Below are 27,280 nucleotides of genomic sequence, written 5' to 3'. Positions count from 1 at the left end.
TGAAATGCTTGGAATACATCTTTTCTGGTTAAAGTTTCTTCTCCTGAGTCCTAGAGCTGAAGTTCATCAGCAGTAGACAGACCGGTGGGACCTCTGGCTGCCTTCTATGATCAGGCAATCTTCAAACAGGAAGGCACCTAGAACACTTTCCTCCTCCTCTCCACCTTGGGATGGCAGCAGAAACAAAGCAGCAAGCTGAGTGACCTCTCCCTTGGTTATGGAGACTGTCATGACCACCTCAAAGGTGGAGCTGGCCAGGCCAAGATGTGGAGCAGGGCTTTGAGTGGGAGAGTGTAGGAAGCTGACTAGGTGGGTGGCCAGTTTCCTTACCTCTCTGTCCTCACCACAAAGCTTTCCGTGACCACTCTTGCCCCTTCTGTGATCATCTTTGTGTAAACTTCCACAGCACTGTGTCTTCACCACTCATTTAGCATTTTGCTGAGCCCTTAGGTATCTTCTCTGGTAAAGCTTGCAATCTTACTGAGATTGAAAAATAAATATAGTACAAAGAGAATCATAGCATTTAACAATGGTTAAAGCATTTAACTATGATTTGCTTCGTACTATGATTATTTTTCCTTTCTCAGTAAGATTATGAGCTTTACCAGAAGAGATGTGATGTGTAAGTGCTTGGGAAGGAGTGAGACACGTAACAGATACTGGCCGATTAATTAGCTATGGTTTTAAAGTAAACTATTTTGAAAGACAAAACTAGAAGCAAAAAAGCACTACTATAACTGATCAAAAATTCTAGTCAAGCTTTGGCTTTTGAAAAACTTAGGCAATGATACTTTTGCTGCTATGTATCAAGTGGAATATGTTCAGATGAGCTAAGAATGTAGGCACAGCAGCTCTTTCCTGACAGGCCCTGAGGACGTAGGAAGTCTCTCCGTGGTGGAAACATTTTTGGCAAGCTGGGAGCTCCAGTGACCCCCACAGTACTAGTGGGTCTGTTAAGCAGAATTGGGGTCATGAGCACATGAGAACCTTCACTACACAGAGGCCCACAGGTAAGTTTTAAGTAAGGGACTGAGCACACAGATGATTTTATATTATGCTGACTTCTCTAATTTCAAAAGTTATTTTCAGTTTTTACTCAGAGGAAAGAGAATCGTAAAAGTTTTATCACAAAGAAAGCGAAATTGAGCAAACCCTCCAAGCTCAGCTTACAAAGCCTAACTCCTGGACCAGTGGTTCCTCCACCTGTCCAGCTGCTGAATACTGTTCCACTGCTGTGTAGGACAGAGCACTGCATTCCCAAGTGATTCCTTCTTCCCTCTATGACTTAACTGCTTTAAAGATCTAGCACCAGTAGGGAATGTTAATGTGCTTATCTCCTGTTTTTCCCTCCTCTTCCATTTTTAGCTACTTTTTAAACTAAGAGAAGCAGAATTTGCAATTGATAACTTTCATGTGATTTCAATCATTTATTTATGTGGGAATCTTCATAATATAGACCACACCTATCTGCTCTAAGAAAAAAAAACCCTGCAAAGAATTAAATAGGTCAGAATAAATCATGATTTGGGGTTGGGTATAATAAAAAGTGCTGGTTTTATTACTTAATTTTAGAGGGTTTATGAATTGGGGAATATAAGTGGGATTTTTTTTCTTTTTTTGCCTGATGTTTATTTGAACTTACAAAGATATCTGATAGCTTTAGTAGGTTTATAACGGGACTCCAAAATCCCCAGTAGCCAAATGAAGCCAAGATATAGTAATTCTCAAAACAAACACACCTTAGGTGGTAAAAAGAGATACTACTGGGCATCTACAAATGTATGTACAACACATGAATAAATAGATAGGATTCTGGGCCAAATCTCAAAATAATACACCTCTGAAGAATAATTTTAAGTCAATTTTTATTTAAAAAGTTAGGTTCTCTGAGTTGGAAGAAACCTCAAAAATCTAGCTGGATTTCCAGAAGGCACAGAAAATGTCTTTTATCTAAAAATCAGAGAAGCTCACTAGCAGACTGAGATCCTCAACCAGATTCCTAACTCCTAGGTCACCTGGCTCCTTGACCTCCTCCCCCATAATAACGACATGCTGTCTTCTCAGGACTGGATTTTGTTCTGTCTGATACTAGGAATTGGTCTGTACATTGATCTGAGATAGCCAATGGGAAGAGCATGTGGAAGTGTTTGTGAGAGGGGTAAAGCTGATGGGATTCAAGTTTTAATTCTGAACAAATGGAAAGAGTTCATGCATTCTTAGAGCTTTAAAGCTCCACATGGAATTAGAAATTCTAATTTCTAATTAGAAAATTAGAGGAAGCAAGGTGACCCTCATATAAAAGGTAGCCTCTTCAAAGGGCTAGAGCTGAGCTCTACTGTTTGGAAGCCACTAGGCACATGTGGATTAAGCATGTGAATGTGGCTAGTCTGAGTTGAGGTGTGCTCTAAGTGTAAAATGCATACTGGATTTTGACAATTTAGAACAAAAAGAGAATGTAAAATAGCTCAATAAATTTTTATCTTGAATTCATGTTGCAATGATAATATTTTACACACACTGAGTTAAATAAAATATATTAAAATCAATTTCACCTTATTCTTTTTGCTTTCGTAAGTGTGGCTATAGAACATTTAACGTACCTACGTGGCTCACGCTATATTTCTACTAGACAGCACTGATCTAGAAATCAGAAAGGAATGAGCAGTAGTATGCAGTCTGTGAGATCTGTACAGCTGGGCTTGAAAGCACAGGCAGTGTATTAGCGGGTGCTATACAGCATCTGCCAGATGGTGTAGACTGAGAAAGGGTTAAATAGGAGATTAAATTTGATACTTGCTGCAAAAATTGAAACCTATAGAGTTTGGTGAAAAGGGAATGATGTACTGAGTGGTATTCAAATATAATAATTTTGGAGGCAGCATTTAAAGCAGTGGATTGACAATCCTTGCAGATTTTAGGAGTTATCTTTGTTTCCTCTAGATACAAGGAAGGCGTTTTGAATTCACCAACTGAAAACAAACGCTCAAATCAAGTTTAAATTACCAATTTTATCACTAGGCCTTCTGGTAAAGTATAACAAATTTAAAGAGGGCTATTCAAACAGGTTTTAAAAAAATTGTAGGTTGCTGGAGTTTAGAATTTGCTTTATATTTTTATAATGATATATTTTGAAACGGTATTTGTCTACAAATTTACAAAAAATAAAAAAGTTATATATATTTTTTTACCTCAAGCACATATCATACTAACAATTACTTTAAAGCACTTAAAATTTTAGCACCTACTTGAGTGAAAAGGGCTCGAATGGTCGGAATCAAAAACGCTGCAAACATCTGTGGTACTAGAAGCACCAGAAGCAGGAGGAGGTGTTAACGGTGTTCTTGGAGAATTTGGTGCAGATGCTGTACTTTCTGTTTCACTTTCAGGGATTCTACTATAACTAATCTTCCTTGGCTCCTGCTGCAGAGGTGTAGGATGTCTCATGGTACCTGGTCTTGGGTTTGATGGACGAACACCAGGAGATTTTAGGGGATAGCTATATTTTTTTGGCTGTAGACGTATCAAAAGAAACACATTATTTATAATACCATAACAGAAAGGAAGGTTTTTTTGTATGCCTGGTAAAACTCAACTAATATCTTCGAAAACCACAAATCACTACTAAACAAATGATTAAAATCAAAGTGTCCAAGTTATATTAACATCCCGTTTCCATAAAGCCTTGGCTACCTAAAATAGTAGGCAATGGATTTCTTTAAATAGCGGAGTCTTAGTCCTAAAAATACTACGATATTTGTTATCTTGATATTTTTGAATGGGAATCTTTCTCAGATATGCTGTAGATTTCCCTGGCTTTTTAAACAGACCTTGTTGAACTAATTTAACCTTGCTGGAAAAGCCAGGATCATGATTATGAACTATAATACCTTATGATGCTGTAATACTGTGATGTTGGAATTGTTTGAGCTATTTACAAATGCATTAAATTGCTTCAGTTTTCATCTGTGTGTGTATGCTAGTTTTATGATTTTCTTACAGAGTGCTATTAGCAAAGCTCTTTGAAGCAAGACTATATAGCTACTTCTAATTTGCTGTTTTTAATGAATCTTTTAAAAAAAGGTTTTAGGCCTTAAGAAATTTTCTTGCGAGGTAATTGCATAAGCTTTAGTTCACAGATACTTTGAAATTTACCTTGGTTACTAAGGAAGCCACTTTTATTTACTTCTTGATTTTTTATTTTTTTAAGAAGGAACAAGACAGATTATATTCAGACCAGTGAGGTGATGACACTACGTAAAACTAGCCAGGCATTGACAAGTAATAAAAAACAATGGAAACTTTACTTTCCCCCAAAAAGTATCTTTAACCAAACTTGTTATTTTTATGGCTAATGATTCGTAGTTAAAAGTTTTCATAAGTTGTTACTTTAGAAAAGTCATAAATGAGTATGCTTAAGTGAATTAGTATAACTTAATCAAATTTCCTGCCTTTAAGAATACATCTCAAATAACATTTCTTTTTACAAAAACAACTTACATATTTGCCCAATTTCTTCATCTATCAGGATTTATTCATATTAATAGTAATGCTCACTTATTTCCAACCAAATGGGATATTCCTGAGCATACTTATTAAGCATTTATTCATTACTTCTATCCATCACAGGTACACTTCATCCCTGAATGACCTCATGGAAACTAATCTGTATAACACATATGGTAGTGATGATATAACCAGATATAGATAACTGCAAAAAAATCTATAAATATGAAAGAAATATAAATATGTGAATGCTTACAAATCTTGGCAGAGGCTTAGGGTTTCGTGGTTCTATCTCTAGGGATTTGTTGAAAAGATAATCTGTAAATTCTTTTTCCATGCTATTTCCCATTGGATTCAAATTTTCAAAAAACCTCTAAAATAAATGCAAGAAATAATTATTAATATTAAATATTTTAAATGCATTTGAAATTCATGAAAACATTTAACATATGAAAATTTGAGTTATTTTTAACTTTATTTTCCTTTATCACGTGTATGAAATAAACCAACTTTCATCAGCTGGTTTATAAACTTTATTAGAAAGACATATCCTCAAAGAATTCAACTTACTTTGATATCTGATTCTACTCGTAAACAATAAGGCTGATTTTGGTACTGCTGGATCTCTCCTGTTATTTCTGCTACTTTCCTCCTTTTGCTAAAGTTTATAAGCTCTTTTCCATGCCTTTTTAGGACCTCAGGGTTGCCTTCTTCTGTTTTCAAGATATTAGTTAGATAAATTCCTGGAAGATATAATTAAATTATTTCAAGGATAAGAAAGGAACCAGTTAGTTCTTTTTCTTTGTCAGTAATTGTCAGCATATCACACTACCATCTCAATCACCATAACCACAGATTTAAAGCACAGATTTCCATTCTATGAAAAACTAGCTAAATATCAAGAGAAATATTTTTATAAATGTCAAATTCTTCTGTGACACTTAAATTTTATAAATACGCAGAAAAAGGGAAACCAAGTTTAACAAATTTTAAGAGCTCTATCAGGAGGATAACCAATTTTCCATACCTCCAAAACCATGTGGTATTTGACACAAGTCCCTGTTTTGTTAAAGGAACTTTGAGCATAACCCACCACATAACAACACATATTTCTGGCCAAAGGGGAAAACATTAAATTCAAAGGATCATATTTTCTGCTTATTCAAAGCTTGTTTGGCTTTTGTAATTCAGAGGTAATACTGTTTGGATAGGCCTAGTTGTGGGAATGTAGAAGGACCTGCAAACTTATCAAACACAGTATTGCATATAATTTATGTCTGTTCTGGTCTTCAGTACTTCTAGGATGAGTGGCAGTCTCATAATTGAGCTCCTGTTTCCCCATCACTGTAGGTTGTGCACTGGAGGAGGAGAAGGAACCCAATCCAGGCACTTGCACATTCTTTATATGGCCCTCTGGGGCGGGGAGCACCTTAATTCCTTTCTGTTCTAGCATAAATGTTCTGGAGCCAACTCTGCAGCTTTCTGCTTGTGTGGTCTTGTGCAAGTTGCTTAGCTTCTCTGTGCCTTGGTTTTTTCATCTGTAAAATGAGGACAGCAGGGTTGCTTTGAGAAATAAGGGAGTAAATTTACATATAGACTTAGAATAGGGCCTGACAACAGCAAATACTTAATTAGCGATGGTTGTGATTGTTGATGCTGATTTGCCAGTCTTGCCTTATTCTTTTAAGCTTCTGCCTCTCCCCCTAAAGTACTGACTGTGACATTGGGGAAAGAAAAGAGTGTGTATGAATATCTGAGTTCATTCACCCAGCATACAAGTACTGAGTCTCTGCTGCATGCCCAGCACTGCATTAGGTGCTGCAGTACAAAGATGAACAAGACACACAGTCCCTGATCTCAAGGAGTTCAGAGCTTTGAATGTGGGCTACAGTACAGTTTGGTAAGTACTATATCAGTAGTAATGCGTAAGATGCTATGAGAGCACAGAGATGTGCCTGTCTGCCTTGGGCTGGTGGGAATAGAAAAAGCATCACAGATGAAGTGATGTTGACAATAAATCTCAAAAAATGAAGCAAAGTTTAATGAGTAAGAGAGGGGCATCCTAAGCAAAGCAGCAATGTGTACGAAGGCACTGGTTTGTGACGAAGCCTGGAAGGCATAGTCGGAGATAGCATGCTGTGTGTATGGCTAGACCAGAGGGGTTTGGTGTGTGGGTGGAGGAAGAGTGGAGGATAGGAGGACAGACATAGGCAAGGGATTACTAGTTCTAATCCCCTATCACTGCAGGTTGTGCATCACGGAAGGAGCAGAATGGACAAAATAACAGGCACTTTTGTTCTAATCATAGTGTAGTGGTTCTAAAGGCTTTTGTAGCAGAGGCACACTTTCAAATACCTGAATATTTGGCCACACTCCTGAAAAGATTAAATGACTCAAACTCCGTGAACAAGTCAGCAATAATGCAAAATGACAGATACCAATGCCTGTTTGGTTCTAAAAAGTATCTGGTTTTTAAGTGTATTAGTTGGCTGTTTCTTAGCACCTAGGCTACTCTTGATTATACATTCATATTCATAAGACAGATTTACCATGTGTTCTAATATGCACAGGCTTTTTATTTTCTACATCTGCCTGTTACTTGGCTCTTTTACTTGCAGCCAGTTATATCCTCCACTACACTACATTGCATGATGTACATAGCTCAATGTTCAGTCTGACAAACATATTCATATGGTAAACATATTTAAGGGGCAGCTGGAATCAACCTTCTACATTGGTCCCACATTGATGGCCCAAGAGTTTGTGGGTAGCAGCACCTGGATTGGAATCATGAGGAGCCTTTTTTAAAAGACCTTAATTTTTATTCATAGGAGATTATTGGCATCTTTGCATTCTAGAAGGTTTACTCTGGCTGTACTACGAAACCAGATGGGTTAGGAGTTAAGATTAGAAGCAGGATGAGCAATTAGCAGAGTAAATGTAGTCCTGGTGAGCTAATGAGGGCTATCTTAGGGTCTCCAGTGATAGAGTGAAGTGCATACATATTTAAGGGGTAGACTCTACAACAACTGAGTAATTGGTCTGGGCAGAGGGAGCAAGGTGGAAAAGAAGACTCTCAGATTTGTGCCTGACTGAACGGGTAGGGGTATAATGACTGCCACTGGGAACACAGAGGATAATAAACTATGGGACGTTGTATGTGTTCAGCATATACTTGAACAAAGTTGTGAAAATGCTTACACGTAGCATTTTGGGAGAGTTCTGGATAGAATCTGGAAATTATGTTATGACATATTAATGGCTAGTTAAAAGAAGAGCAAATGATTAAAGATGTATTCAAATTTTGTTGATCACACACTACCATCAGTAAAAAGTGTTTAAGCACGGATTCTCTCTCTCTCTCTTAAAAAAATACATAGACATATATATATGTATATGTATATGTATATGTAGTTTCTGAGTAAAAAATGTAGTACAAATGGATATATAGACCTGAATATCATCTACGGGTAAAGGTTAATTTTTTTCAATAGATCATTTTACATACCCTGCTCTGGTGATGGCTGTCTGGGGAGAAGGAAAGCAGAGCATTATGACATAAATAATGAAGAGGGGTAAGGTTTACATTGTTGCTGATGCCTTTCCCAATCTTTGTAGGAAAAACTGGCTGCTCAGGGTTCTAGGTTCCTATGTAGCACTTTGCACATACTTCAATATATACATTTCTGTGATGCAGTATTACATTTACTACATGGTACTATAATTTATTTTTCTGCTCTTTCAAGAGAGCTTATTGAGAATAAGACTATGTTTTATTTGTCTCTTGATTCTTGACACCCAGCGTGGCAGGTAGAGGCATTCAACAATATCTCTGAATGAATAAAAAGCACATTATTTCAGAATAGAAGAGAAAGCATTTGAAGAATGGCTCAGGATGCAAGAGACTTACAGTTAATCCTAAAATGGCAGGATACAAGAGTGGAAATGAAGCAGACTGAGAAGCAGCAGGAGGAGGACACAAAATTAGAGCTGTATGAAAGGAAAGAACAAAGCCAAAGCTACAGGCTTGGATGTTTGTGCAGGGAGGTGAGACTTGGCTAAAGGAACAGTCTATATCCTTTTACCTTAGAGGAAATGTTTGCCTACATATACCCATTTATTTTTTTTATTTTTTTATTTTTTTAATTTTTATTTACTTATGATAGTCACAGAGAGAGAGAGAGAGAGAGAGGCAGAGACACAGGCAGAGACAGAAGCAGGCTCCATGCACCGGGAGCCCGATGTGGGATTCGATCCCGGGTCTCCAGGATCGCGCCCTGGGTCAAAGGCAGGCGCCAAACCGCTGCGCCACCCAGGGATCCCCATATACCCATTTATAAAAAGTAGAACACTTTGGTATGTGGAGAAAAACTGGGATATAGATCCACAGTCTGGGAAAGCCTCAGAAGGAGAAGTTGCCTTATTCTGTAAATGGTGCAGCACCAGCAAAAGACATGAATGAGAATTCTGGTAAGATGACAGAGGGAGTGAAAGTGTCAGATGCTACCTCTGACCCTCCCATAGAGGAGAAAAAAAAAAAATCCAAAAAAACTAGTCCCCAGAGTTAAGGATAAGAATCTGGAAGGAATTTCTACAAGCCACCATATAGACGATACAGAATTAGGAAGCAGCAATAACACCTGGTTCTACCCTCTGGTCAGAACCATGAAAGGCTGTGTGGCTAACCCCAGGAACTGGGGAACAGCAAAGATCATCTTAGAGCAGCAGAACTGACCTTGAAACAGCAAAGCTCAATAACCAGAGAGATAAGCAGAGGTAGGTAGGAAAGCTGGCAGGTGACTTGTCTGTACCTATCAAACTAGCTACACTTTTGTGTTCACTCACCAAATCACATCGCCAACATCAAAACAAAGAAACCATACTCTAAATACAGGTCTGAAACTGTTTTTTTTTTTTTTCACTTAACAATGCATTAGGAAGATCAGTTATGTTAGCTCATATGTCTGATGGAGAATAGTTTAGAGAGTGCAGTCTGTGTGACTAACTGCTCACCAATCAGGGTGATAGGGTAGCAGGGACCAAACAGACAGCTGGGTGAATAGGCCCTGAAGTTTTGGTTCACCTCTGTGAGGTGTAGGAGGTGTAGAAGCTGTAGGATATCACAAGTAGTACAACCATAAGCTCAGGGAGCACAGGCAGGTACTGTGTATTTTTTACTTTTTCTATGCACCTGGCATAGTCCCTGATACTTCATAGGTACTCAAGAATTTGTTGACAGATGGAATGAAAGGAATATCAGGCCTACCCAGGTTCTTCCAAGGCTCCCTTGTATGAACTAGCACCACAGTCACCACACTTGAAATACACAGATTTTAATGCATCTGCTTCTTCTTTTTCTAAATTGTTTTAAAATTGTTTTTAACTCCTTATCAAAATTGTCTTTACATTCTTTCCTCTAGGAACTGTGGAAGGTCTGTGCATCTTCTGTAGTGCCCAGATAGGTATAACATTTCTAACTTACAAGATCTTATGTAAGATATATTTCATTTTGAAAATTAAATCTGATGAATCTGTACTTTTTTAAAAAAAGATTTTATTGATTTATTTGAAAGGGGGGGAGAGAGAGGGAGAGAGTGAGTGTGCATGTGTGCACATGACCTGGGGGAGGGGCAGAGGGAGAAGCAGACTCCCCACTGAGCAGGGAGGCCAGACATGGCTCAATCCCAGGGCCCTGAGATCACGACCTGAGTGAAAGGCAGATGCTTACCTGATTGAGCCAGCCAGGTACCCTTGAATCTGTACTTTTGTAATTAAAAAGAAAATGTTTTGCCAGAAAGAGAAAATAAATTAACCAATAGTTTTACCAAGAGTGTAGGGGGCAAAAAGTTCTCAGGAAAAAAAAAAAAATTCTAATGATAAAAAGTAATACATGATATAAAAAACAAAAGAAGAGAGTAATTACATTTCAGTTTTATCTTTTTGAAGTAAAAAGCAAAGTAAAAATAGAAATGGGAAAGATATATTGCAAATAGGAACAATTTAGATACATAAAACTGACTACTGATATTTTTAAAATAATGAGACAAGGGCAGCCCGGGGGGCTCAGTGGTTTAGCGCTGCCTTCAGCCCAGGGCCTGATCTTGGGGACCCGCGATGGAGTCCCACGTTGGGCTTCCTGCATGGAGCCTGCTTCTCCCTCTGCCTGTGTCTCTGCCTCTTTCTCTCTCTCTGTGTCTCTCATGAATGGATAAATAAAATCTTTAAAAAATATATAAAATAAAATAATAAGACAATTGTGTAGCAGAAAACAGAAATAGAAAAAAAATTAAGGAAGGAATGAAAATGTTACTAAAGAACTGTATCGTATAAAAGATTCCAGGCCTAGATACACTTTTTCTGTTGGCCTGTTTCAAAGTTTAAATGCTAAATCATTTCATGATATTCCAGAATAGAGTAAGATGGAAAGCTACTGAACTCTTGTTACAAAGTAAATATAATAATAACAAAAGCTGACAGATACAACACAAAGAAGAATCACAGACCAATCTCATTCATGTAGATGGATAAAAAATCCTAAATAGAATTCATTTGTACACTTAAAAGATCAATTTACTGTGAATAAATAAGGTTTAATATTAGTAAATAGGAAAGTTCAGTATTAGTAAACCTATAATTTTAATTTGCTAAGCAAGAACATTTTTCCCTTTTCAAAAGTCCTAATAGAGTAAAATTCTATGGTGATTCACATGCTAATTATTTATTAAATAAGTATTTTCTGCTGGCATATGACACGTACGTACATTCAGTCATTTAATGAAATAAATGTCTTGTTATATCCAGAAACAATAAAAATTCAAGAAATGCTCACCAAAGAAAGGCACACATGGTGGATTAATAGACCTGAGTTTTGCCAAATATTTCTTATAGTGATCTTCACTTAATTCATGAGCTTCTTCTAAAATTTTCTTTTGGCGACTTGGTATTTGCTACAAAAAAAAAAGAAATTTTGGGAGCATAAGTTTATAAAAGGAATCACAGGTTTGTCCCAAAATGCTGGGCTAAAAATAAAGCCAAATACAACAGTATCAGTTTGATTCTAAGAATGATAATAATTGTTTCAAACACACTATCTTTGTGGATCCTAGAACAAACTTGAGGTGTGTGTGTGTGTGTGTGTGTGTGTGAGAGAGATAGAGAGAGAGAAATCTAATTTATCTTGCAATTCCTTACACAATTACGAGAGCACTTAATTGTACATTACATATAAATTAAATCCTGAAAGGTTTTTCTTCTTCAAACCTAGCCTAGGACCTGTGAATGCATTTTAATGAGAATCCCTAATTTAAAAAGCACAACCAACTCAATACAAAACTTAGACAATTCCATCTTTTAAACTGTTACTGAAAAGACAGATGAGGCACTTAAAAATTAAAGACTATGATTGTTAAAATCCTGATTCTTCATTTAAGAAATACCTACACAAACCTACCTCAAATGTGTGGTCTAGTCTGTAAACAGGTGATGAGTTCATAGCACTGACAACCTCAAGAACACCATTGAAGTTGTTCAGCTCTTGAAAGACTTGTAGAATCTCAATTATTCGACTCACCACAGCTACTCTTTCTTCTAAGTTTTCAGTTTCTACAATACATCTGGGAATCAAAGACAAAAAATGAATTAAATTTGTAGTTTTCCCAACAAAGCTATAACTTAAGGAATTTAGTAAATAAAATAATGTAGGGTGGGGCAGATGGTTATAGTTATAGAGAGAATCTATATTCAGAGTGACAGGTGAACAGCAGAAGACCAGATAAGGCAGTGCCTTCAGTTGGGCATGGCGCTCTTTAGTTTTTCACACTGACACAGCCAAACAGTCCAGCTTTTTCCTATTCTATTAGGATTAATTGATGAGCTTAACATCTTGTTGAATGTATGCTGGTCTTTGGGATGTGGGTATTCTAGGGGAATTTATTCTGGAACTCAAGAATTCCGTGTCTCCTATTCGTCTAACTCCAAGATTGCAGTGATTAATGTTTCTTTCTTTGGTATACAGAAATAATTAGCTACATTTCTAGGAGCAGCTCTTTAGAAAAGCATTGAAATGTTAAAAAGTCAATGAAAGTATTTTACCATAATTAAGAATAAAATTTCTTAAATTACTAAGGAAGAAAAAAAGTCAAAAGCACTTTATATTTAAAAATCAAGAATCTTTGGAAGGTACATAAATTCCAGGACATAGTTAAAAGGAAGCATACTATGCTCAAAAAGAAAACTCCTCAGTAAGCACTTACTAATATTTGAGAGAATTTTTTAATTTACTAATCACCAGGAAAGAAAAAGGCATTTTAAACTTGGTTTTTAATAATGTAATATTAAACAACGTGTAATCTAAGAAAAAACCCAGTATATATAAATGGAAAAAAAATATAAATAAAGATTTAAAAATTTTCTTAAAAATATAAAGGTGAAAGTTACATTATTTGCCAATGAGGGTAAACGGTCACTAAGAAAAAAACTATTGTAAAACTATCAAAATAAATTCGCCTTGCTATCAAATTAAACATAACATGTTTACATGTTTAGAGCATTAGCTAGATCTCTACAAATATGTCATATAATGGCTAACTAGTTAGCTGGACATTTAAAAAAGTACAAGTATATTTACAGCTTTTATTTAACTATTTCAGTTGATATTACCTAGGTACACAGACTGAGATCACCTGTGGAGTTTTTGTAAAAACCAGGTAAGTCTGGGGTGATTTATCCATAGGTGACTCCAATTCTAATGTACATCCATGGCTGAGAACCACCATAGCAAACAAACAAGAATCTCTCACATTGAAAAAGCCAAAATTGGGACCCTTGTTTACTGTTGGTGGGGGGAATGCAAACTGGTATAGCTACTATGGAAAATAGTACGGAGGTTCCTCAAAAATTAAAAATAGAACTACCATATGATCATCCATCAGTTCCACTTTTGGTTATTTATTCAAAAGTATTGAAGTCAGGGTCTCAGCGATATTAGCACTCTATGTTTGTTGCAGTGTTTGTTCACAATAGCCATGATGTAGAAATAATTCAAATGCCCATCTATGGTTGAACAGATAAAGAAAATGTGGTATATACACATGATGGAATATTATTCAGCCTTAAAAAGAAGAAAATCCTGCAATATGTGACCATATTGATGAATCCTGAAGATGCTATTCTAATAAATAAGCCAATCACAGAAAGACAAACACTGCATGATTCTACACATATGAAGCATCTAAAATAAGTCAAAATTATAAAAGCATAAAGGGTGATTGCCAGGAGCTAGGGGAAGGGGATTAATAGGGAGTTGTCAACAAGCATGTATAAAATTTCAGTTACACAAGATGAATTCTAGAAATCCACTGTACATTATGCCTCAAAATTAAAAATACTGTATTACACATTTAAAAAAACTGTTAAGAGGGTACGTCTCATGTTAGGTGTTCTTACAACAATTTAAAAAAATAAGAAAAAGGAAAAAGTGCAGGAAATGGCCTTTCAGTCATCTATTAAAAAATAGGATAGAAATGAAAATGGTCTGTCTTATTGGTTATGTTTCCTCTTTATAGACATACATTTTAATCATTATGATAGAAAAGGTCTTCTGCATGTTTAAGTACAATTATTTAACTTGATAATGAAGCAATCAGGAAGCAACATTTAGATGGCAAATTATAAAGTTTTACTTTTTAAAAAAATTTATTTTATTAAAAAAAAATTTATTTTATTTGACAGAAAAAAAAAAGAGGAAGAGAACAATGGGAGAGGGGGAAAGGGAGAGGGAGAGAGAGAGAAGAATCTCAAGCAGACTCCCCGTTGAGCACAGAGCCCAATGTGGGGCTCGATCTTACAACCCTGAGATCATGACCTGAGACAAAAATCAAGAGTTGGACACAAACAACTGAGCCACCAAGGTGCCCCTAAAGTCTTACTTTTTAGAGGCTAAGAAATAATAACATAAAATAAGTAACTTGGAATGCTAATTTCTCTTTAGAAATTGCTTTCAAGCCTTTATCCACATTTTAGCTAAAGTTTCAGTCATATTAGTCAATTAATCACTTTGTATTTACTCAGAAAAAAATGGCCAGTGTATAAAATGCTACTCTGTGGCCCCAACTATAAAATTGCATTGAGATTCTGGATTGCTGATGTGGCAGTGTAAGCAGCTCTGCTTTCCCACTCCTCATTGAAACTGGTGAAAATTATACATATAAGTAAAAATATAAATATAATATAAATCTACCCCCCCTTCCTCAACATTTAAAATCTCTGGAAATAGCCCTAAGAGCAAATGGCAAATGAAGAAACATCTATTTAGGAAAATCTTGCCTCTCTTACTGAATTTTTGTAGAGTTTATGGCATTGGAACCAAGCCTCCTCCCTCCTTCCTCCCAAAGAACCTCTGGTGGTGGAGGGGAAGAGTCTACTCCAGTGAGCTGCAGCCAAGAATGCAGGTCTCCCTGTCCACCTAGCTCCCAGATTGAGGGCTTTCTTCTCTGGAGGAACAGGACTTTAGCATTTCTCATGCAGTCCCCAGCTGCCTGGTCACTGAGGCTAAATCCCTGCTGAGTGCAGCTGAGAAGTGGGGACTCCCTTCTTCTACCTAACTCCTACACGGAACATAGGTTCTCACCTATGTTGAACCCATGAAATACTGAGAATGCTGAGAAGACAGACTCTCCCTGGTTCCTGAGGCAGTGGTTCCATGCCAGGAGGATCTCACATACCACCCCCAACTATGCATTTGGCTCCTAGAGCAGGAATGTTTCAGAGAAGCTTGCCATCATCCTGAGCTCAGGAGGGCAGGCTCAAACAGTTCCTACTTACTCTTGTCATTTGCAACCAACTGTGAGGAAGTTTATCTTGAGAACAATGAAGGAAGGTTGTGGTGAAGGCGATAGGAAGATTCATGGATCTAACTGCCTACAATGTCGGTTGACTAGTTTGCAGGACAGAACCAGGGAAAAAGAGCTAAAAAGGGGTCTTCCTGGGGTCAGAACAAATATCAGAGACCTAAGAAACTACTCCTTAAGAGCAGTCTCAATTTGATTGGATTAGTTTGCAGATTAATTTATACCACTAGGGAAATGGTTTTGTAGGTTTTTTACAAGATTTTATTAATTTATTTGGGATAGAGAGTCCAAGAGCGCATGAGCAGAAGGGAGGGACAGAGGGAGAGGGGGAAGCAGACTCCCCACTGAGCAGGGAGCCCACCAGGGGCTTGATCCCAGGACCCCAAGATCATGACCTGAGCTGAAGGCTGACCCATGTGCCTGGGAAGTTGTTGAAACAGTAGAGTAATCAGTTACCAATTAGTGGAGTTTAACAACTGAGTGTGGCCAAGAAATCCCTACCTATACTGCCACCTTCTTAGGATGACGATGGACATACCCAAATCTATACCTCTCAGAAGAGGAACTTCTCAGCTTCAAGTCTCAGTATGGAGGGAGCAGGGGGGATAGGCTTCACTACAATAAATCTAGTTAGTTATTCACTAAATAAGCAATAACAGTAACAAGCTCTGGGGGTCAGGGGAAGGAACTACCCGTAAGTTGCTTTAATGTATTATCTAAAATGTCAAGTTTCCAACAAAAAACGAGGAGGCATGCAAAGCAACAAGAAAGTACAGCAGTCCCCACTCATCTGCAGTTTTATTTTCCCCAGTCTCAGTTACCCATAGCCAACCACATCCTACAGATGATCCTCCTTTTGAAGTATCAGCAGGTCATTAGTATCCTAAGGCTATGTCACATTACGTGAGCATTCACACCACTTAATCTCATCACATAGGCATTTTATCACCTCACATCATCACAAGAAGGGTGACTGTAGTACAGGAAGATATTTTGAGAGAGAGATCACGTTCACATACTTTTATTGTAGTATACTGTTATAACTGTTCTATGTTATTAGTTATTATTGTTAATCTTTTACTGTGCTTAATTTATAAATTAAACTTTATCATAGGTATGTATGTATAGAAACAAGACATAGTATATATAGGGTTCAGTACTATCCATGCTTTCAAGCATCCATTGGGGGCCCTGGAATGTATTCTCCATGGATAAGGGGGAATTACTGGATGACCCATTCATGAGGTAAAAAGCAGGGAATAGTAATTGCCTGTGAGAAGGACCAGATGTCAGATTTAACAGAAAATGATTTCAAAGTAGCCATTACGAATATGTTTACAGAACTAATGGAAAGAAAGCGGGATTTAAAAAGTACAGGAAGATAGGATGACAGAGTGCAGCACAGAATATCATAAAAGACACAGCAGTAAAAAAAAAAAAAAAAAAAAGACACAGCAGTAATAAAAAGAACCAAATGGAAACTCTAAAATTAAAAAATACAATAGTTAAAAAACTTACTAAAGAGGCTCAAAAGTACATTTGAACTGGCAGAAGAAATAATTAACTTGAAGATAGAGCTATCGTTCAAAAATGAAGGCAAAATAAAGACTTCCCCAGATAAACAAAAGCTGAGAGAATCTGTTGCTAGCAAACCCAGCAGAGGAAGACTACTAAAGAAAGTTCTTCAGGGTGAAAGCAAGGAACCCCAGATGGTAACACGAATCCACAAAAACAGAGTGCTAGTGACAGTAATTAAGTGATTACATAAGATGACACAAATGCATATTTTTTCTCATTGCTTCTGTGAACTGATTTAAAAAGCAAACTGTATAAAATAATATGTATGTAATGTATCGTTGGACTTAAAAGGCATCTATATATAATACATTGCCAATAACTACATAGAGGAGGTGGGCCACAAACGGTAAAGCAACAATTGTTATAATGTATTATTATCAGAGTTGCCTCATTATTATATGTAACACATAGTACAATAATACCACAAAAAAGGAAGACAGAATAGGGCTACCTAGGAGGAACACCTCTATGTACCCTGGAATCAAGCTAGCACAAGTCTGCAGCTGATTCTGAGAAGATAAAGCATCCACTAAACCCATCCTCAAGAAACCATTAAATGAAATAAAAATACATTAAAAAAAAAAGAGGAAAAAATACGTTAGAAAACTATTCTCCGTGCAAAACAAAGCAGGAATAGAGGAATAAAAAAGGACATGAGGCATACAAAAGCAGAACTGCATTTCAGGTTCTAAGAGCGGGCTGCTATGAAGCGTATGATGGCAGCACTACTTACTTCTCAAACCACAGAGTGAGATTAGTGGTGTGCCGGATCATTTTTAGAAGATTGGGAGAATTAATTTCTTTGTCTTCTTTTGTCCACACACTTCCAACTAATTCTGATGGCTGTACAGCTCTAAAATCATCAAGACACAATAATTCTACATGATACCTTTGCCTCTAGCACGCTGCTTTATTAAGTAAATGAGGTAAATAAAATCAAACACCCACATAAAACTTCTTTGAACACCAACAGAAAGGTTTATGAAAACAAGGCATAACAAAATCTTACAATTATGGGTATTTTTCTATTTCTATGTGTGTATCTATATACTTATATCATCACTTTATAGTAGCATTCTGCTTTGGGCAACATTGGGATTTTTCATAACATCTTTCCCAGCACTTACAAATACTATTTAATGAATTAGGGTGACAGTGTAATTTGGGATAGTTCTTTTAAATAATGGTATCTGTTATAATAATCAGTTCACTGAGGATATAGTAACCACTGTAATTCATAAATCTTTTTTCTTCCCCTAAAGGAGGCAGGGGAACATACCACAGAAAGCTCCTGCGAAATAAATAAAGTAGATTCTAATACATTAGGTTTTTGGGAAAGTGATGATTTTTGGAGCAGACAGAGATCTATAAATTAAGTTCCTTTTATTCATGTAGTTATTAAAAAATAGTTTGTTATTCTAAATTCTAAATAGTCCCCATTTAAAATGAGAAATACACTGAGACAGTAGTTACATTAATGCAGAAAAACTAAAAGAAGCTATGACTGGCCATAACTTAAGTTCACAACTACAAGGGCAGCAGCTAACTTACTGAATGTAAGTTACTTTGTGCTGGGCAATGTGCTAAGCACTTTATATACTGACTATTTCCAATCTAACAATGGCCCCAGGAATAGGTACTGTCATTAGCCCCATTTTAATCTTGAGGAAGCTCAGGGACACAAGAAGGCTCAAGTTGCCCAAGGATACCAAGCCGGTGATTGGTAAAGCCAGGATCTGCACTTAGCTTTACCAGCGGGAGTGACAACAGACACAACCTGTAAATCCAGGCAGAACAGGGGAATCAGGGAGAGAAAGAAGGGGAGGCTGTCTATCCATCAAGGCTTTACTACTACACACTTCAGGCACTAGCTCATTTATGTCTTTTAACATTCCTATAAGGCAGAAACCAGTATTTCATTAAAAAAAATTAACTCCTTTGAAATGATTTTTCAGCTTGAATGTCAAATTACATACCGATACAGATCTGATTCAAGTAAAGTGAGTTGTCGAGCAATTTCTATTGGGTGTAAGGTGAGCAGGTCAAAAGTCTCTATGTGCCCAGGCCTGCTTATATGCCACTCGACTGTGGGAGGTGAACTCTGAAATGTAATATTATGACCTGGTCCATTGTCTCTTGCAATTTTTTTCCTTTGGATTATTTTAGTGATGGATTCAACCCATTTTTTCATTGCTTTACCTGAAATACATTATATTTTAAATGACATTTAAATACTTTTCACTCAATTATTTTATTCTTTTAAAATATTTTAAAATTAGACAGGTGATACTTAAATATATCTTTGCTATTACAAAGTTCAATGATCAAAATTTAAAAAAAGGAAGTTCCCCTTTACCATTTCCCTGTTCCCTATCCTAATCTCATGCTCCTTCCCATGGCTAACCACCATTAACAGTCTCGTATACATTCTTCCACGTCCTTTCTAAATAAAATTAGAAAGTAACTCATTCATAGAGATTTCTCACCTCCACTCTTCCAAACTTCAGTTCAAAATGTTATTTTATAATCCTCCATAAAAAAGACATGAGATTTATAAGAATAAACTATACACATTCACTGTTAACCTAATTAACATTGCATTTTATACACCAAACAGTGCCAGGGGCTTGATTCCTTCATGTTAGAGTTTCTGATGTGACTCTGTTTTGTACTATGCATGAAAGTACTCTCATTTAACTCTTTATTTTCTGATTCTCATTTAGAGTGCACTATGGAAATTAGAAACAAGTTTGTCTAGGACATTCTTAGACCTACACAATCATAGAATCTTTGAAACTCGAGGGGATATGATGACACACCAGTTCCTAATTGTCTTCTGGTACACAGACCTTCAGATAAGTGGAAAAATAGCATAAATTGAGACTTTTTTTTAGCCAGTTCAAAAATAATCAGTAAGTTGATTTACTAAATGAAAATACACCAGGTCAACAGGGTGACTATTGAGGAATTTGTGAATCAAAACGTTTGATGAAAATTTTCAACTTTTTCAAGTGCTTATGCTGCCACTATTATAAACAACTTTTAACAACACTGAACAATAATGACATCAGTTGATAGTCACCATAGTGGTACTTTTACATGTAAAACTAGGCACTTAAAAAACAAAACAAAACACCATACCTCTCACTGTTCCAATAAATTCTTCCATTCGCTGCAAAAGATCTGCATCTCTTTCAAAATCATAGAAGTGGTGCTCTACCCAATGCCGACATACATTTAATACTCTATGGCATTAACACAGAAGAATAACTGAATTACATGGGAACTCAGACATAAATGTTTATCATGATGAATTGTGTAAATTAAAAGAGTAATTCTTTCCAAATTAAATAATTTTATCAGTGGCTTACACTTTTGCTTCCCTCATTTTACTTGTTACCTCCTCCTGCTTGGAAAGATCCTTATTTACTTCAATTCTGAAACCAAAGCTCAAGACAGACTTCACTACTTCAGTTATTTCATTACTGCTTACCGCAGTTGTACAGGCTGTATGTATTCTTTTCTAAACCTTTTTAGTTCTGCACTCAAGGGCTGATCTCCATTCTCTATAGCTATGCGATCAGCTTCTGTTGGCTCAGGCTCTGGAATTTCAAACCTAACATAAAACAGAACAAACTAATGAAAATACCAATAATATCAAATTATACAAACTGAAAACTACAAACCTTTTCACTAGTCAGCACAATAAAGAGAGCAATGTGAAAATTAACTACAGACATACATACATTATCAGTGAAAACAAGTAAGGCTTCTATAAAGGTTTAAAGATCTTACTTTAATTTTTAAAAAATAAATTAATATTTGCCAATATTAAAAAAATGAGAAACATAATAAAGAATACATGCAGAGTCTAAAAATAAATGTGATTATAAAGTTATGGGACTGCTGTTCATTTTTGGCTTGTGTAATCACTCTAAATCAGCTAACATAATACTTTTTAAGGGTAATGCTTAAAAAGTTGACTGTTCCTTGGGTGGCTGAAACACTTTTCTTGATTATGGTATTTGTTCACTGATAAGCTCCATTTTCTTCAACATGTGATATATTTGAAAAATTCTGTTTAGAACATCTAAATCATCAAAATTTAAGTTTCCAGAGCCTAAATTATACATTTTTATACAGTTCTTTAACTTGACTAATTCCATAAATTTGAAATTTCCCATACTGGGTTTCCATGTAAAAAAGAATGCTCATTTTTGTATTTCAATGATCAAAACTAAAAGATTATTATAATATAAATGGTCATCTAAGAGATGTTAGTTCTTAAAAAAGTACTCATGAACTATAATTTAAAGCTCATATAATTTATTTCTGAGAAACATGTAGGATCTTTTAGCTCAATCTCTTTAAAAAAAAAAGAATTTAAATATTTTACATTAACAGACCTTTCTATTATAAGACTCAGTAGTTCTTGAGGTTTACAAAAGGATCTGTATGTTGTAAGAAATGTCCGAACAAAATTGGGATCTAAGAAGAAAAAGGAAAATTATCTTATTAAAATCTTTGATTCAGAATGATTAAAGCTATTATCAACATTTTCAAAAGACAATGAACAATTTTAAAATTCCCAAAATGTTCTGACCACATAGAATGCTTTGGACTTTATAACAAATTGCTAGCCTAAGCCCTTACTAAAATCAGTGGCAAAACCAGTTACTAAGATTCTGTATCAACTTAGTTCTTGACCTCTGTACACTCTGAGTGGCTGAACTTACTAAACTCCTCATCAGCCGCAGGAATGCAAAGGGAAGAAAGGCAAAGAGCATGGAAACAAGCTTCCACCTGTTACCTGATCTCAGAACATCTCCAGTTGGTTTCTATCTACCTCATGAAGAGAAAGGCCACAGTGATAACCCATTACTTTTTCTGACATCCAGAATAGTTTATCTAGGATCAGCTACCTAGATTCCTTTAAATCATGTTAACAGAGCATTCAACTAGAAACTGGATCCTAGAATGCTGTAGATTAAATACAGTTTCTATAAATAAATAAATAAATAAATAAATAAATAAATAAATAAATAAAATACAGTTTCTCAATGATTTTATTTGCTAGAGGTCTTCATTAAAACTGCTAAAAGAAGCTTACAAATACCCATTAGTTATTAAACTACTAAATGTGTGAGAATATGGATTTGGTTCTCTTCACAAGTCAATTCTTTTTATTTCAAATAGTCATGGTAAGAGTTTAATCATAAGAGCAGGCGTCTCCAACTCTTTCCGTGAGAGAACCTACTTTTCATTCACATCTCCATGAAGTAAATCAGGAGGCTGACAGAGCATAGTAACTTCCCTAGGTCTGGCCTACTCCAGTCTATCCTTGCCAGTTTTCTCCCAGGTTGTGGAGAAAGGCTCCTGCCACCAGCACAAGAGACCTGGGCTGTCATCTTCTGCACAAAGAGGGGGAGAGACATTGTCCCACAATGGGAAAAAAAAAAAAAAAAATCATTCCCTCCTATGACTCAAATTTCATCAAGGTCCACATTTAGTTATCAGGCTTTAAAAAAAAGGAGGTGAGAATTCATAAACTTTTCTTACTGGGAGCATCCTTTTCCTGGTTTTCATTATGGACTGGTAAGCTCTAATGTAATGAGAAATTCATTGAGAGTAGCAAGTACCTTTATTTTTGTTAGGCTTCACACTGTGGATCCTTTATGAATACTATCGCTCTTCTATTAGCATAGGATTTACCAAGAATCAGAGTTAATTTGTTTGGAAAATTTCTACTTAGGCTGATTCTTTCTGATTAAGAACCACTGTAAAGTTAGCCTTAACATAAAATAATGATAATATATTAAACTCCCTTCCCCAAAGTAAATGCTTGGTTTTATCACAGAAATCTATTTCTGATCTGTTGGTATATGTGGTCATCAAGATAATGAATTGATTTAAATATCAGACAACTTGAATTTATAAGGTTTTTTTTTAAGTTAAAGAAAATTCACAGAATAAAAACATATTGATTTTAAATGCCCCTCTCCCTCCTCTACCTTCCAAGTCTAGAGTGGGGTTACTGATAAAAGTAATTCAAATATATACAATCCTTTAGTAATTTCCTCTCTGTTGGTATCTTATTGTTTGTCTTCAGTTACAGAGTTCCTCAAACGTTAAAGACTAATGTCTCATCCAGAAGAAAAGATTTTAGAACAGAAGGCTGTACAAGATTTTAAAACAGAGATTTATATCGATTTCATCACAATCCTCCCTTTCAAGAATCTACTTCCTGTTCTGCAAATCTATTTGTAAGGTGAGGCCTCTCAAAACATCATATGTCTAGGAATCAAAAGCAGTGGCCACTGCAGAGATGCTGAGCTGTCACTGATGGAGAGAGCTCAGACCCTTAGCAGACAGTGTTCCAAGTCTACTTGGATTCTAGCTGTATTCTAAATTTAAGCTGACCCCTCTATTTTAAAGGAAAAGTTTATTTTGGTCTAAAAACCGAAAACCAATATTCAGATCCATTTCTTCTCAGAGGCCACCTAAGTTAGGCTAAAAAGTTGTGGGATATCAAAGGTACTTTTAAACTGAAAAAGAATAAAAACAAGTTCTAAGTAAATTATTCTTTAAGAAAACTGCCTATTTTTAAAGGCAAACTACTTTTAAATGGTCTTTTCATCTTCAACCAAACCAAAATTTCTGGTCATTTCAGTATCTTAGTAACTGATGACAATGCGGGGAAAGTCCTGACATGCCTCGGTCCCACATCAGGCACAGTTCCTGCTATCTGTTATGTAACGTTCTCCAAGGGCACTCACATAATTACTCCTTATGATTTCTGTGAAGTGAGTGGGGCTGATGTTTTTCCTTTCTGCTTATGAGAGAAGTAGCTAAGACTCATCCAATGTCACACAGTAGAGTGGCAGAAACGCAACCAGACTCTAGATTGTGTGATTCCTAATTTTATGCTTTTTTCCTACTGTATCACATAACCTCTCTGGACTAAAGGATCCCTTCAAGTTTTCACAGCTGTGACATATAAATACAAAGAATAATTCTATGAGTTATGTAATCAATACAGAAACTTAAATAAATGATTAATTCAGAATGTAGCTGTAAACTGCTAATCTGGTTAAAGGCACTACAATGTCACTGAAAAATTAGCAGGCTAATTGTGATTCTGTAATTCTTGTTAAGCCTTCTTCCAGATTTTAGGAAGTAGCAGCTGTACCTTCCTGTACACTGTATTCAGAAGAGGAGTTTCTGAAGCGGGCAGTGAAATAAACACTCCCACAATCATCACTGTTGTACTAGATTCTAAAGTGACTCAAGTTTAAGTTGTTTTTAGCTTGATTAGAAATAAGAGCAGTCTTGCCAAAAAGAAAAAACCAGCAGAAGCTAAAAATAAACCAAGAAAACTTGGCAAAAGTTTAAGTACTTTCAAAAAATATCTTACAGGCTGCATATATTCCCAGGCTTGTATTGATTTAGACTCCATTTTTGGTTGCAAGTGGTGCAAAATTGCTAATGAATGAAAAACTTTTTATATAAAGAGAGGACATAACATCTGTATTTGAAATTTTAAACAATAAAAGGGTACATATTCCAGAAGCTATTTTTATCTCTATTAACTTCCCCTCTTCAGTGATTCTAACATGTACCATGTCCCACTAACCTCTGGAAACCTTTATCTTATGGATGATGTGAAGGACTAAGATAATTTGATATTTTAAAAATACCCATCAATAAGTACAGATTATATAATTTTTGTAAGGAAAAAAGTCCTACCTACTCAGGCAATGATAAAAGCTAAGTCTTATCCTGGTTCTGTTGGTTGTGAGGCAGCAGCTATCTACCTGTATTATAAAATGATGTTTCAGAGACAGATGGAAGGCAAACACATTAAAAATACAAAAGCCAGGCTGCTTTGGTTTCAGAACATAAGCACAAATATTTGTGGAGACCATGAAAATTGGCTAGTTTGAGAGTCTCCTTCTCTCCTTTTCTCACTTGCTTGTGGATGTAAATCCTGCAAACCTTCTCAAACATGATTTCAATATCAACAATGATAAAAACTTCCTTCTGGTTTTTCTTCGTTATTATTTTAGGTACTAGTCTCTTCTACTAGATTCTCAAATCCCTGCACTAAGATTTCTACACCAAGCTCACTAGCTGCTGTTTCCTTCCCTCTATACAACTCTCCATACAAATAGTTGCTCACTCTCCCATCAAATCCTTGATCCACGTTATTTTGAACAGGAGCTGCAGGTTTTTTTTCTGCTGATCTTCTAGCTGCCTTTTCTCCTTCACTTGAAAACTATTCTTTGAAAAATACTTCATTGCACAGTTCTTCAAAATCTTAGCAATTCAAAATATACCTATGTTAATGTTCAGAGGACAGCATGCTAAATTGAAGGTGATAATGCAACTGTTTTTTTTTTTTAGGTACCTATTTTGATTGACACTTGACATTTTATTTGGCAAGGTCAATGAAATTTATGAAATATTTGTTACATGGAGTTATTTATGTCAAGAATGCCCCTCCTCCCATCACCATAGTGAACTGCTTTTAATCAGGATGTCTGTTCATGTGATAATTCTCCCTTTAATACAGCCATTTAAAAAGCCACAAGAAACAATAAGCTCCTCAACAAGGGTTTATAAACAATCACTCTTGAATTCCTTAAAAAAGGAAACAGACGCTATGCTGACGCACAAACATTTAAAAAAATTATCAGAGAGTTTAAAAATAGAACAGCACTGCCCTATAGATCAAAAATTGTTCAAAAGATTTTTTTTTTTTTTAAAGTTAAGACACCCAAACTGAACTTATATAGGCCACAAACTCAAAAGAAATCTAATGCAGGTTTCTGAGGATTTTCTGAGGGCATAAAATAGAAATAAATATTTTAAAGAAAACTATCAACCGGTACAAGTTTTTTCAATACCATTTTCTAGAAAAGAGTTCACCATGTATGGGAAACACCTTTTTCCCACACTTCAATATGAAAAGCTTTTATTTCCATATAATGTCAGTTCTGAATTTTCCCTATCTCGAGGTCATCTCATTTCTCTAAAATAAGATTATCGAGTCAGACACACCATTACCAAACATTTCTTCACTCATGTCATTTTAAGTCTCAATAATTAATTTTTACTTTATCTCCTATAACTCTGAAACAGAAGTAAAATTCCTACTCTCATCTCTTCTTTACATGCATTGCTTTGTGTTCTCTTAAGGTAGGTAAGAAAAGTCTCTTCATATTCTTATCAGATTCAGAGTGATCTAACAAGATAGTGTCCCCTCTCCAGCATTTGAAATGAATTCCAAAGTTCTGATGTAGTTAGCAGATTACTATATTTACAGAAATACTGGATCTGAGAGACAAGTTATAAATCAGATTCCACATAAGAACCCGTTGGAATCTTTTAAGCAAGTTAAGCATTTTCTAATTTACCTTAATTTAACTTTTTCTCCAGAAAGCTTTCTTTTATAGGACAAACAACACCAATAGACTGGGTTTTGTTAAAAACTAAAATTATGATGCCCAATACCTAATGGTATACTAAAATCTATGCATTAAAGTGGAAGTTTGTCTATAGTTAGAGATGATTACCTATTTCAATAAGAGAAAAGAATTACTCTGCTTAAATCTTCACAGTAAACCTGTGTTTGCCCATTAATGAACAACCCATTTATATTGCTTGTAATTCAAACTACACATGAAATTCTATTTTTATTATGTGATAAACATAAGAAATATATTTTAATAATGAAAAAATTAGCCTTATATGAGTCACTGTAACATGGTATAAAGTACAGTCTATTAAGAATCAAGAAACCTAAGTTTTAGTCCTCATTCTGCAATTGGTATGATTTCTGGAAAATCATGTAATTTTCAGGGGCCTTGGGTTTTTGTCTGTTGTTTGAGGAATTGGTCATCTTGTCTGACACTGCAAATCTATAGCTGTTTCAAAGTTATTGTTAAAAACACTTGAGGGATCAAGTTGGCTGAAGCCACAGTGAAGTCTGAATCAAGTAAGGTTAAACCAGTTTTTCTTCTGGTTTTTATGACAATTTCTGACCAACCCATAAGCTAAAAAATGTTTGCAAGTGATGCTTAGTGGATATTAAATTTTCTCATATATTATAGCCAATGTCTTTTATTACAATTCTGTACAATATAATAAAAATGTACAAGTTAAATGTTAGCTTTTATTTCAGCCTAATTTGCACTGTATGTTCCAATAAAAATAGCTACCAACCAAATGAACCCCCCACTCCACCAAAAAAGAGAAGAGTAATAATTCTAAAAACAAACGGTCACTTGATCTGTTATTATTGTTGTGAGGACTCAAAGTACATTTAATCTGGAAGAGTCCTTAAAAAATAA

At 35.7% G+C, this 27,280-nt stretch overlaps 1 protein-coding gene across 2 annotated transcripts in view; it reads right to left on the bottom strand.

Moving 5' to 3' along the window:
• The window catches only part of SOS1 (SOS Ras/Rac guanine nucleotide exchange factor 1), a 139,937-nt gene that overhangs the window by 7,349 nt on the left and 105,308 nt on the right, over nucleotides 1–27,280 (bottom strand). For both annotated transcript variants that reach the window (XM_077843519.1, XM_077843520.1), the window contains exons 11-20: nucleotides 21,335–21,416; nucleotides 20,422–20,544; nucleotides 20,070–20,173; nucleotides 18,905–19,127; nucleotides 17,662–17,781; nucleotides 11,954–12,116; nucleotides 11,333–11,450; nucleotides 5,074–5,246; nucleotides 4,760–4,876; nucleotides 3,246–3,510 (exon numbers count right to left, since the gene is read on the bottom strand). In XM_077843519.1, coding sequence (XP_077699645.1) covers nucleotides 3,246–3,510; nucleotides 4,760–4,876; nucleotides 5,074–5,246; nucleotides 11,333–11,450; nucleotides 11,954–12,116; nucleotides 17,662–17,781; nucleotides 18,905–19,127; nucleotides 20,070–20,173; nucleotides 20,422–20,544; nucleotides 21,335–21,416 — 1,488 coding nt within the window. The remainder of the gene's footprint in view (nucleotides 1–3,245; nucleotides 3,511–4,759; nucleotides 4,877–5,073; nucleotides 5,247–11,332; nucleotides 11,451–11,953; nucleotides 12,117–17,661; nucleotides 17,782–18,904; nucleotides 19,128–20,069; nucleotides 20,174–20,421; nucleotides 20,545–21,334; nucleotides 21,417–27,280) is intronic.

This window comes from Canis aureus, chromosome 12, assembly GCF_053574225.1.
Source record: "Canis aureus isolate CA01 chromosome 12, VMU_Caureus_v.1.0, whole genome shotgun sequence".
In the NCBI taxonomy this organism is placed as follows: Eukaryota; Metazoa; Chordata; class Mammalia; order Carnivora; family Canidae; genus Canis; species Canis aureus.
This window is presented reverse-complemented; position numbering and strand designations above follow the sequence as displayed.